We start from the raw sequence: 12,585 nt of genomic DNA on the forward strand, positions 1-12,585 counted from the left end.
TGGTCGCTTGACCCGGGGCCGTGTGACCTGTGTGATCGCCGCCCGGGTCTCGCGAGGGTCGCGCGACGGCGAGGGCCGCTGCGGCCGCAAGACCCAGCGGCGGTCGCCCGGGTCACGCGGCCCCGGGTTGAGCGACCCCGGTCGCCCGACCTCGGGCGACCTCCGCCGGCCCTCGGGCCGGGTCGCGCGACCCTCGCCGGAGGTCGCCGACCTCGGGCGGCGACGGCCGCCGGCGCAGATCCGGGCTTGCCTGCGGCCCTCCCTTCGCCGGTCCGGCGAAGGGCTGCTCCTTTTTCATTTAAAAATAAATAAATACAGGGGTAATAACGGAAATATGAAAATTAATAAGGGTAGTTTAGGAAGAAAAAAAAGTTTTCAGCATTTCCAAGGACTGACTTTCATTTGAAAGCTCCTGAGATTGGTTGCCAAACACCCTTATTTTGGTTGAAGGGGCTTTGGGGTGAATGGGCTTTCTAAATGCCCATCCAAACGCACCCTACGACTCTTCTCTCGAACCTCGACGTTTGGAAGTTACTATTTCTTAGCCTTTGTTTTCTTTTGAATTCCCGAATTTTCTAATCTTTCACTTAAAAATTATTCACCTATCAAGGCAACGGAATGTGGAGGCGTTAAAACCTCAATACCCGCCATTCCCACATGGGAACGGAGCGTGCGGCGTTCAAACTTCCCTCCGCTGGGTTTAGGAAAGGTTTTATGGGTTTCTCAGGTAGGTCTAGCAGGCTCCGCAGGTCCCTGGATCGATCGCCCATTTGAAAGTTGGGAATTGCCCGGTCCTTTTCGTTAATTGTCAAGCCCGACGATGTTGACCACGAAAAGGCCATCCAAAAATCACCCCTCCGATGTGCGATCGTTTATGCTCTTTCTCTGTGTTTTGGAATCGCAAAAGAAAAGCATCTCTTCGACGTCCCTTTTGTGTTATTTGCAGAGTTCCCTAGAGAATTTAGGGCGTCGTACATCCCCCTTATTATATCCCCTAGATCCTCCATCATTGTGTCTCTTTGTGGTCTGATGGGAAAAGTATCAAAAATTGTACTAATTCAATCATAAACTTTTTAATTTGATCAATTTAGTTATAAATATTTTCACATTTGTATCAATTCAGTCTATTTGGCCAAATTTGGCCAGCTGGTGTTAATGTGAACCCCGGCCGGGCGATGAACGACAAACGTTGATGTGGTAATTTTTAATAATTTTTTAATTTTTCAAAATTTTCAAAATTTTCCTTTTCCTTTTCCTTTTCTTTTCCTTTTCTTTTTCTTCCTTTTGGCTTCCTTCTTTGGCCATGGCCAGCAACCTTCCAACGGCTCACCGACCACTGCAAGGAATCCAAGGAGGAAGAAGAGAAAAAAGAAAAGAAAAAAGAAAAATAAAAAAAGAAAAAATTAATAAAAAATTTAAAAATGAAAAATTATTGAAAATTTTCACATCAGCGTTGGTTGGACGGCTAACGTCCATACCAACGCCAACTAGCCAAATCAGATGGATTGAATTTGTACTAATGTGAAAATATTTATGACTAAATTAGTTCAATTGAAAGGTTTAAAATCGAATTTATACTAATGTCATAGATTTAGGACCTTTTTAGTACTTTTCCCGCCATCTGACCCACTTCTATTTATCTTATTGAGTGAAGGATAATTTAATTTCAGTCAAACCATTGAACAATCGCAAGTCAAAGTAAATTCAGACATGGTACTCAATTTCTATCCCCTGACTCCTCCGTTGGATTCTCCTTCCTTTAGCTTCTCAACCTCAAGGAAGGCGAGCGCGGGCGACGATGATTTGGTCGTCCTCGTTATTGAGACGAGCTGCGACGACACCACGGCCGCTGTCGTGAGCTGTCTCTTGACATTTGATGGTTCGAGAGGGTAGTTTTGTGGCGATTGTTGGTTTTCTGATTGGGTGATTTTTGCATTCAGGTGAGAGGCGATGGGAAAATTCTACGTCAAGTCGCGTCGTCCCAGGTACGTGGCTTCGTTTCGATAATTTTGATGTCCGTGGCTTCCGCTATGTGTTGAGGAGCTGAGGATGCATGTGGAAATTCCTCATTTTGGTGTTATTCTCTGTAATATATACCGTTATTCTCATAATAAATTAACAACTGTTGCTGAATCATTTCTCTATCGTCTATGCCGATGGGAACCCATCAATCTGGATGTGGCCTACAATTCGGCCATTGGCTATTGGCGCGAATCAGCGTTCAATCGAGCAATCGAGTAGAGCACAATGACTTTGACAAAGTGAATCGCTAGTGACCTACTTAATTATGCCTTTAATTTATAAAGTTTTCTTTTTCTTTTTTTTTGGTTGGTCCTATTTTACTCCTACTGTAACTCTTACTCTTAGGGCGCGCATGACAAAATTTCTGAAATAGAAATCAATTTCTATTCTATAGACGAATTTCTCAGCAAAGAAACGCGTTTGATAACGATTCAGTAATTTCTATTTCTAATGTAAAAATTCGTTTAATAAGAAAATAAAATTTCTATTTCTAGAGCGGCGATGGCCGGCATTCGGTGGTCGGAGTCTCGACATTCGGCGATTGGTGTCCGGTGTTCGGCAATCGATGGCGGGTGGTCGAAGTCCGACGTTCGGAGTATCCGGGAGGCCAGCGATCGGTGGCTAGCGGCGGATGGCCAACGGCCGAAGTCCGGTGGCCGGCAGCGTGGGCCAACGGCTAGAGTTCAACGGCCGGTGACGGGTGGCCAACGGCTGGAGTCTGGCAGTCGGTAACAATGGCTAGAGTCGGTAGCCGGTGACCGACGGTTGGCGGCGGGTGGCCGACAGCTGAAGTCCAACAGTCAACATTCGACGGCCAATGGTGATTGATGGGCGGTCGATGGTGGGCCTCCGGTGGTTAGCGATGAGCGGCCAACGACCGACGGTGTCCAACATCCGCGGTCGTCGGGCCGGTGACAGTGGCGGAGTTCGGTGGTGGACACGGCGGCGTTCGGTGGCCGGGCGGTCGGTGGCGAGCGGATGATGGTCGGGCGGTGGCGGCGGCACGGCGACCGTGGCAAGCGTTCGGCATCCCACGGGCGGCGAGTAAGCAAATGTGTAATGACGAGAGTGAATGATAAATAAAGTTTTGATTTCTCATTTCTATTCCGTAAATAGAAAACTAAGGGCACGCATGACAACCATTCGGTTCTAGAAATAGTTTCTCGGAAATGTAAATAGATTTTTCTATTTTTAGAAGAGTTTCTAAGCAAAAATAACCGTTTGATAACGATACAAAATTTCTACTCTAAAAATAGAAATTCGTTTGATAATGATACAAAATTTCTTCCTTTCGGACGGCGGCGGCGACGACCGATGACCTTTAATATAAAAAATAAAAATAAAAATGATTTAGTAACAAAAAAAATAAAGAATAAAATAAAGAATAAAATAAATCATAAAAAATAAAATAAAAATATCATTTTATTTTAAAATAAAAATATCCTTAAAATAAATTTATTTTATTTATTCTATTTTATTTTATTTTACGAATAAATTTATTTTAAAATGAATAAATATAAAAAAATAAAATAAAATTTATTTGGCAAAACACTCAAGGAAAATAAAAATAAATTTATTTTTATTTATCATAAATAAATTATTTTAAATAAACTAAATAAATTTATTTTTAATAAACTAAAAATAAAATGATAAATAAAAATAATTTATTTATTTTAAATAATTTTAAATACTTTTATTTTAATTTTTAAATGAATAAAATGAATATATTTATTTTTATTTTTAATAAAATGAGGAGAGGCGGAGGAGGAGGAGGAGGCAAAGACGTAGAGGAGATGAGGGATGACTCATCGAAATTAGGGTTTAGTAGGAGAAATTGTTTTTGATTTCTCTTCCAAATCAATTTATGGAATAGAAATCTATTCCTAAAAGTTTATCAAACATGTTTCTATTCTAAAAACAGGTTTGGAATAGAAAAATTATTTCTGGAACAGAAATTTCTATTATCATGCACCCCCTAAAAGTTTTAACTTCTGATTTCTACTCCAAATCTATTTCTGGAACACATGTTCCAGAAATAGAAAAATGAAATTGCGTTACTAAACATATTTATGTTCCAAACCTGTTCCGGGGAATAAAGAAATAGAGAAACAGAGAAATAGAGAAATAGAAACGTTGTCATGCACGCCCTTAGAGTGTCGAAACCCACACTTGAATTTAAATTATCCCAATCAAAGCCTCTTTAAAAATGTAAGGATTCGAACCTCCCACCACCCCATTCTCTTCTCATGTGGGAAGGTTGGCCATTGGAGCAAACCCTAATAGTTAATTTTCTAAGTTCAATTGCAACTAAATGATTTATTAACTTTTCACTGATTAAATTATCAACTAAGTAATGGGTCACCAATTCTTACATCCCTATCTTTGAATATGTCTCAAGCAACGAGCGTATCCATATTTTAATTCTGGCCTAATTCAATCGAATGTCTTTCCGAAAATGACCAGATGGTCGTTGACTCAGCTATTACGTCACCAACGTCTGTGCGTAGTGCGTAGGGCACTTCCCTCGTCAACTGGACGTTTCCTACAATTTCTCCTTCGTCTTCAACCCATGTTTCGGTGCTCATATTCTCTGTTCTTGATCATTTGGACTTTGCCACTTGGTATTGACTGAGTAAACTCTTCCCCTTCAAAAGTAATCAAGCACGTGGAGAAAAGAAATGCGGATGAATATGGTTCTGGTGTGCTGATGATTACATTGCACATCATTTGGATCAACGAGATTACAATAAAAAATATTCAGGGACAATTACTTTTTCTTTTCCCTGATAAGAAAAGGGGAAAAAAAAAAAAACAGAAATGATTGCTAAGGAAAGAAAGATATGCTATAAATTGGCAACACGCCTTTCCATTTTGCCATCTCGTCAGCCGAGTTGAAGTGTCTCTTGATGAAGAATTCCACGTGATGCAACTGCTGAAGCTGAAAGAACAACTTCACATTCTTCAAGTCTCGAGATTCCGAGTCATGGGTGTGCGAGTTCTGGCAATTCTGCTAGTTGTTCTCCTTGGAGATTCCATTGGAGATGCAGCTACAAATCCTTATGATTGTAAGCTTGGTTCAACCACTTTCGTTTATTTCCTGGAATGAATTATTTCATACAGGTGAATTTGCGAATTACACAGCCCCGCTTGCCTGGACTTTCTGCATATTGTCGTGCCCTTGCCCACTTAGACGAACTAAGGTTCCCACAGTCAAGAGGATGTCACAATATTTACAGGAATCAGAGTTGAGCATTTGTCCACAACCAATTGTAAAAACCCCGGTGCACTCAACTTTCTTGAGACAACGATGTTTTCCTGTATTCCTATCGACGATGCTAATGTCATTTTTGAGATGATCTAAATCTGGTTTCACCCCTTTTGCCAGCCTCTCTCATCCAAGGAGGCTTTATTTACCAGCCATTTTGCCTGAGAAAGTTTCAGAAGAAAATTGAGGGCGGAAATTTTGCAATGTGTCAAATGAGTAAATCTAATCTGACTGTCAGAAGTTTCTAGAGCAGGTTCACAATAATTATTATTAAACTTATATTGGTGTTCTTATAATTTTTCTTTAAGCATGTTCTGGACTTGGAAGTCATTATCTTACGTTCAGGTCATTCTACACGTATTTTGTTTTGGTACAAAGTTCATGCTACTCTCGTTAGATAAGTGAGTCAGTTACAAAGATTTTACAGGGTGTTAGTTTCTCTGGAACAAAGATCATACTGTTGGTTGGCTATTAAAGCAACCAAAGTTCTGCACATCTCTAGAGCAGCTACTGTCGGATAATTTATCTACCTTTTCCATTTTCTGCTTGCGCACTCCCGTAGGACAGAGGAATGATGACTTTGAAGCAACTTGCTTCAGAAACTTATGCAATCCTCAGATTTACACAGAAGATGTTGGATAATTGCTATTCAATATACACACAACGCATATCTATTTATTAATTTCTTATTTTTCAATTGGGTGTATTCCAATGCAGTCAGTGCGCTTACGGGGCTAAAGACTGATTGGCAAAATGCACCACCCAACTGGGCGGTGGTGGGGACTGATCCTTGTGGCGATAATTGGGTTGGGATTCGCTGCAATAATTCTCGCGTTACTTCCATGTAAGGTTTTGAGCATCCTTTTTGACTTTATGTTTGAGAATCTGGCTTTAAGAATTCTATCTATCTCTACAAATAATTGGAATCTTAATTTCAGAATTCTGTCGAGCGCGGGTTTGACAGGTTCGCTCTCGGGAGACATTGGACAATTATCTGAATTACAGATTCTGTAAGTTCACCGTCTCTTTCACTTCCCGGTTAATGTTCAGAGCAAGGACTAAATTACCACTTATGTAGTCTTTTTCGCCTAAAAGATAATTTAAATATATATTTCAAAATTTTTATCTAAAAAGTGGATGTAGTAACCATAATTGGAGGCAACTATTGGGAAAAAGGGCTCCAGTTTTTATTTTGCTGGTGTCATGTATGTAGTCCTCTTATGTTGATTTTTGTGTTTTCTTCTCTCCCGTGTGTCCTAAATTGCATATGGAGCTGTCAATGTTGTGCAAGTAGCGTGATTCATGTCTACGATTTGGTCTATTATCTGTTTAAGCTGCTTGAAAAGGCCTTCAATTTGTTGCTGACTTTTGAGCCTTTTCATGAAGAGACCTATCTTATAACAAGGGCCTGACTGGATCTCTTCCTGAACAAATTGGAAACTTGATTAAGCTCACACGCTTGTAAGCTATATATCATCAGCATTTCTAGTGTATTTTGTGTCCCACGTCTTTCAGAGTCACTAATGACCAACCTACCTTTTCATCTCAAATTGCAAGAATTCTGGTTGGTTGCGGATTTTTTGGCCAAATACCAGATTCCATTGGATATCTCCAGAACCTGGTGCATTTGTAAGTCCTCTACCCCATACACTTGATTTGGACCTTACATGTGCATGATCGGTTTCGGACAAGCTACAACATGTTCGCTCAATTCAGTCATACATTATTCTTCTGGTCATCACAAGTATCTGAACTCTTCCTTCCAATATATTGCAGATCTCTAAATTCAAATAGATTCAGTGGGCCGATTCCTGCTATCATTGGTAACCTTTCTACACTTTACTGGTTGGATCTAGCCGACAATCAGCTAACTGGATCTATTCCCATATCGAATGGAAGCAATCCTGGCCTTGATATGCTACTTCGCGCAATTCACTTGTACGTGCATGTCTTCTAGCTTATCATATAGCTGTATCTGTGAACTGATTTGTCTTTGTTGTGTTATCTGACTAATATTCTGCCTTCATGCACAGTCATTTTGGACAGAACCAACTCTCTGGCACAATTCCTCCCCAACTATTCAGTTCCGGGATGCATCTCGTACATGTGTAAGTTCTGAGAATCCACTAGGGTGCTGCATTTGGTCTATTCATTGTTTCCTCGAGGCTTCTCAAGCCTTATCTAAAGAAAGTTTGATCTTCTTCTCCCTCCTCCTGCTCACACCCCCAACAACTGCAGGGCTTTGTTGTCCTCTTAACTCCTTTAATGGGGCAGGCTTTTCGACAACAATCATCTCACAGGTAGCATCCCTTCCACTCTTGGACTGGTGCGGAGTTTGGAAGTTGTGTAAGTATTTATGGTTCTACACAATTGTCGTGAGGATTACTTCCTTGTGCTTATTGCACTTCAGGTCAATGTTTGACCTATTTCAATGGTCAGTCGTTTTGATAGGAACGCTCTAGATGGTGCAGTCCCTGGAAATCTCAACAATCTTACATCTGTTCAAGAACTGTAAGCAATACATAATTCTGGTCGTTTTCACTGTTATCTAGTGCATATCACTATCATCAATCTCCTAAATTTACTGGTCTACTCTTTAGTCTTCTTTCCAACAATAGGCTAACTGGTCCGTTGCCCAACCTTGCTGGCATGAACACCCTCTACTACCTGTAAGTAATAATTGTCGTATATTATCTAATGGCACACTGTGTAATCGCTGATTATGTATGAGCTCTATGAGGGAAACAGAGCACATGGTGAAATGTAAAAGATAATCTTAGACTCTTTTTCTTAATTTTGAATCCGCCATTGCTTATTGTCCCACTACAACTGTATAAAACATGGACTTCAACTGACAGAGGTGGATTTGCAGGGACTTAAGCAATAATAGTTTTGATGCGACAGATTTCCCTTCATGGATTCCAACGTTACAGTCTTTGACAACATTGTACGTTTCCCAATCTGTGTCCGTTGCATCCATCAATTCCCTTCAACTGTCCCCTGCCCCTGGAAATGAAACATGACATTTAATTGTTTTCTGGATGTGGGTTTCGGACTAGCCATCTCTGTTCCCTTTTTCCTTAAAATAAAATAGAAGAGTTTTAAGTAAATAACAGGGTTATTCCTTTTATGAATTTCAGAATGCTGGAAAGCACGCAAGTTCGAGGAGTGCTACCTGTTATCCTTTTCAGCATTTTCAGTTTGCAAAGTGTGTGAGTATTATCTCGATCTCAATATTTACCTCAATGTAATGGATTTATACTTCTTCAAATCTCAACCTGCTTCATTCCATCGACTTCCTGGTTCGTTTCAACTTGGACATTAGGGATGATGGTTGAACGTGTGAGTTTTCCTGTGATGTCAGGGTCTTAAGAAACAACCAGCTGAATGGAACCTTGGATATAGGCACCAGCCATGACAATCAATTGCAACTCATCGATCTCCAGACCAATTTTATCGATGACTTCAAGCAGAGTACTGGAGGTTACAGTGTTGAGGTGATGTAAGTCATATAAAACTCTTTGGCCCTTTCACTCACTTTGTCACAAGATGAATCGAGAATGCTTTTTGTTTTTCACAGTTTTTTTTGCTAATGTTGTGCCCGTATATTGTATTTCTGCAGACTTGTCGGTAACCCGGTTTGTCAAGAAACAGGAGCAGCTGGGCAAAGTTACTGTACCATTCCACAATCCAACTCCTCCTCATACTCGACACCGCATGACAAATGCATCCCAGCCGTTTGCAATTCAAATCAGACTTCCAGCCCCAACTGTAAATGCAGCTATCCTTACACAGGAACTTTAGTCTTCACAGCTCCTTCTTTCTCAGGTTTAGGAAACTCGACTTATTTCGAAAACCTCGCAAGCTCCATGATGATCTTTTTTCAGTCCTATCAACTTCCGGTAGCTTCCGTCTCGCTGAGTGATCCGCTCAAGGATTCATCTGATTACCTTAAACTGAATCTTGCGGTCTTCCCATCTGAAGGGGTTAGTTTCAATCGGACTAGCATAAACAGTATTGGCTTTGTGCTCAGTAATCAGACTTACAGGCCTCCAAAATTATATGGGCCTTTCAATTTCCTTGCTGATCAGTACACGTACTTTGCTGGTAATATCTCCAATTAGCAGAGACACATTCTGTTGCCTTGTCTATCTAGATTATCTTTATTTCTATCATACTAACAACAATCCTTCTCTCCCTCTTTCTCACTTGCAGAAGTACAAGTACCAACTACATCAAAAATTTGTCAAACATCAGTGTCATCATTGGTGCAGCAGCCGGTGGTTTTGTTCTCTTCTTGCTATTGCTATTGGCTCTTGTAGGGCTTTATGCTTTTCATCAAAAGAAAAGAGCAGAAAAGGCTACAGAGCAAAGCAACCCTTTTGGTATGGGCAGATTCACTGCATTCTTGCCACTTAGCTTGTCTCTGATTCTGGAAGTAAGTCTCAGTCAATGTTCGTTGTTATTCATGGAAATGCAGTAAACTGGGACCTGAATAAGAGCAGCGGTGAATTTCCCCAACTCAAAGGAGCGAGATGGTTTTCTCTAGAAGAGCTTAAGAAATACACCAACAAATTCGCAGAAGCCAATGAAATTGGATCCGGTGGCTATGGAAAGGTTTCCTCTCTTGTCTCTCGGTTCTGCTAAGAGAAACCTCAGTTAGCATTCTCTTGCTCCTGTACTCTTTATAATAAACCCAGAGACTTTCGTTGCAGTCCTCACGTTAACAAGAAAGAACTTTTCTATAAGTTCCATTTATTCACCACCTTGTTTGAAGCGTAGGTTCACTGTATGACAGTTACTGAGTTTGAAATCTCCTGGTAGAATTTTACATGAACAAATAAGGGCTTCTTAGACTTGACAAAACCAGATGTGAGTTTGCTCATACAGAGAAAAAGTAAAGCTGAGAGATGGGAAGTCGTACATGTTGCTGCACATTAGTTTCTACTTAGTTTTATTCGCTTTCAAAGAGAATCTTATATGCTCACATGGCTTTAAATTTTTCAACTGCTTTTCTTATCTGAATGTTTCCATTTAAGTTGATCCCCTGATTCCATTATATTCCTGAACAGTAGATGATTCTAAAATTTTGTCTTGCTTTAATTTCCTTCTTATTTCTCTTTAATCTGAGAACTGTATCGATACTGCACCAGCATTGTGAAATTTTTTTATTTGACTTCAAAATCATATGCTGCCCTGGAAACTGGCCGAGTTATAAATTTTGTTGTTGCTGTGGCAGGTCTACAGGGGTACTTTTCCCACTGGAACTCTAGTTGCCATAAAACGAGCACAGCAGGGATCTATGCAGGGTTGGGTCGAGTTCAAAAATGAGATTGAGCTTCTATCAAGAGTCCATCACAAGAATCTTGTCAGCCTTGTCGGTTTTTGTTCTGAGCACGGTGAACAATTGCTAGTGTACGAGTTCCTTCCAAATGGTACCATCAAAGAGAGTCTCTCAGGTATCTCCTCTCAAGATTCTTAAGTTGAGAAAGCATTCGTGCGGAATTTAGGTTTTTTAAGAAAAAATTCCTCCCTCATATTATATGTGTTCACAACTACAAGTTTCGACTTGCAGGAAAGTCAGGAATCAGGTTGGATTGGGCAAGGAGACTCAAAGTAGCCATTGATGCAGCCCGAGGTCTGGCTTATCTTCATGAGCTTGCTAATCCTCCGATCATACATAGGGACATAAAATCAACCAACATCCTATTGGATGATCACTTGAATGCGAAAGTTGCTGATTTTGGTCTCTCCAAGCCCGTGACAGAAGGTGAAAGGGGTTATGTCACCACTCAAGTCAAAGGAACAATGGTCAGTAATGAGCTTTAGTCTAACGGTAGATGGTCAAACCTTTCTCAGCAACACACAAACTTTGAATGAGTTTTTTGATTCCTAAGACGGCCCATGTTCTTGAGAACCAAAAACGAGGACAATAATTGTCTAGAGAAGAAGTGCACTTTACAGGCTTTGATCAAGAGTCTTCTCTAGACAAAACAATTTATGATAATCGTTCTTTTCAGTTTTGATGATAATCATGATTATTCCTGCAGTCATATGAGAGAGGATGCTAGTTTGTCTCAGAACAAGAGACAATCAGTTTACCTGAGTTGATGAAAAAGGGTGATAGAGTTGAAGCCATTTTTGTTAGTCTAGCTTTTCTGGATGAGTTTTACAAACCAATCATGCTATATTCTTGTGAAGGGCTACTTGGATCCTGAATACTACATGACGCAACAGCTGACTGAGAAGAGCGATGTGTATAGCTTTGGAGTAGTGATGCTGGAACTCCTTACAGCCAGAAGGCCGATAGAGCGGGGCAGATATATTGTGAGAGAAGTGAGGGTGGCCATGGATAAGGACAAAGATTTGTACAATCTGCAGGGGATTCTCGACCCTGCCATCGGTTTGGGCACGTCTTTGAAGGGACTCGAGAGGTTTGTGGAGTTAGCAATGAGATGTGTGGAAGAATCAGGAGCAGACAGGCCAACCATGGGAGAGGTGGTGAAGGAAATCGAGAACATCATGGTTTTCGCGGGTTTGAATCCAAAGGCCGAATCTCCAAAGACTGAATCGGCGACCACTTCAGCCAGTTATGAGGAGGCGAGTAAGGAGTATGCTACACATCTCTACAGCAACGAGGACTTCACAGAGGATAGTGGGGGCTTCCCACCTTCAAGGATCGAACCCCAGTAGGGAAATTACAGTCACGATCAGCTTTAGTGTACATTAAGAAAATCAAACTAGCATATGTATTCACAACCAACTCTTTCCAGATGTTCAGGTCTAGTGATATTTGTATTCTGTTGAGAATTTAATCATGTAAAATTACCGGCCTCTATGTGTGAGTAGAATTCTGAAGGAAGTGATCATTCATCTTCCACTTGTACAACCAGTTGGTCTTCTCGCGGAGAAGACAATGTATAGACTCGTTTTATGAGTGATTGGGAGGATATGAGGGCCACCACGAACACCTTGTAACTTCCTGGACTGCCGGTTCTGGCTTGCCTGCTTCTTCGCATAGTCTTCATGGCTCCCCACGTCTCGTGAATCTTGCCTGTGAGCGAGGGCTGCTTCTGCTTCTGACGAGACAGGAAGAAGAGAGTTGGGTCAGGAGGAGCCAAGAAAGAGAGGGGTTGCAAGGGGACAACGACCACGACATTGGCTACTGTTAGTTGAGATTCAGATGCCATCACCCCTGCATGGTGGTGCTTCTTGGCCAGTTGGTGTAGAGGGAGGAGAAGGGTAAAAAGGAAAAGAAGAAAAACGGGAAAAGAAGAAGAAGGATAGAATTCAGGCCG

General features: G+C 41.0%; 1 protein-coding gene across 1 annotated transcript; it reads left to right on the plus strand.

The window, feature by feature from the left end:
- The first annotated feature begins 4,973 nt into the window (after nt 1-4,973).
- LOC104452433 (probable leucine-rich repeat receptor-like protein kinase At5g49770) lies at nt 4,974-12,124 on the plus strand. The gene is given in 20 exon segments (XM_018877828.2): nt 4,974-5,087; nt 6,005-6,131; nt 6,226-6,297; nt 6,674-6,748; nt 6,845-6,916; nt 7,064-7,225; nt 7,321-7,395; nt 7,562-7,633; nt 7,727-7,798; nt 7,888-7,956; nt 8,160-8,234; nt 8,428-8,499; nt 8,652-8,789; nt 8,910-9,394; nt 9,503-9,525; nt 9,528-9,672; nt 9,768-9,904; nt 10,527-10,746; nt 10,863-11,098; nt 11,489-12,124. Coding segments are annotated over 20 exon segments (2,901 nt in total). The 5' UTR covers nt 4,974-5,005; the 3' UTR covers nt 11,981-12,124.
- Nucleotides 12,125-12,585: the final 461 nt, after the last annotated feature.

Source organism: Eucalyptus grandis, chromosome 7 (genome assembly GCF_016545825.1).
Source record: "Eucalyptus grandis isolate ANBG69807.140 chromosome 7, ASM1654582v1, whole genome shotgun sequence".
In the NCBI taxonomy this organism is placed as follows: Eukaryota; Viridiplantae; Streptophyta; class Magnoliopsida; order Myrtales; family Myrtaceae; genus Eucalyptus; species Eucalyptus grandis.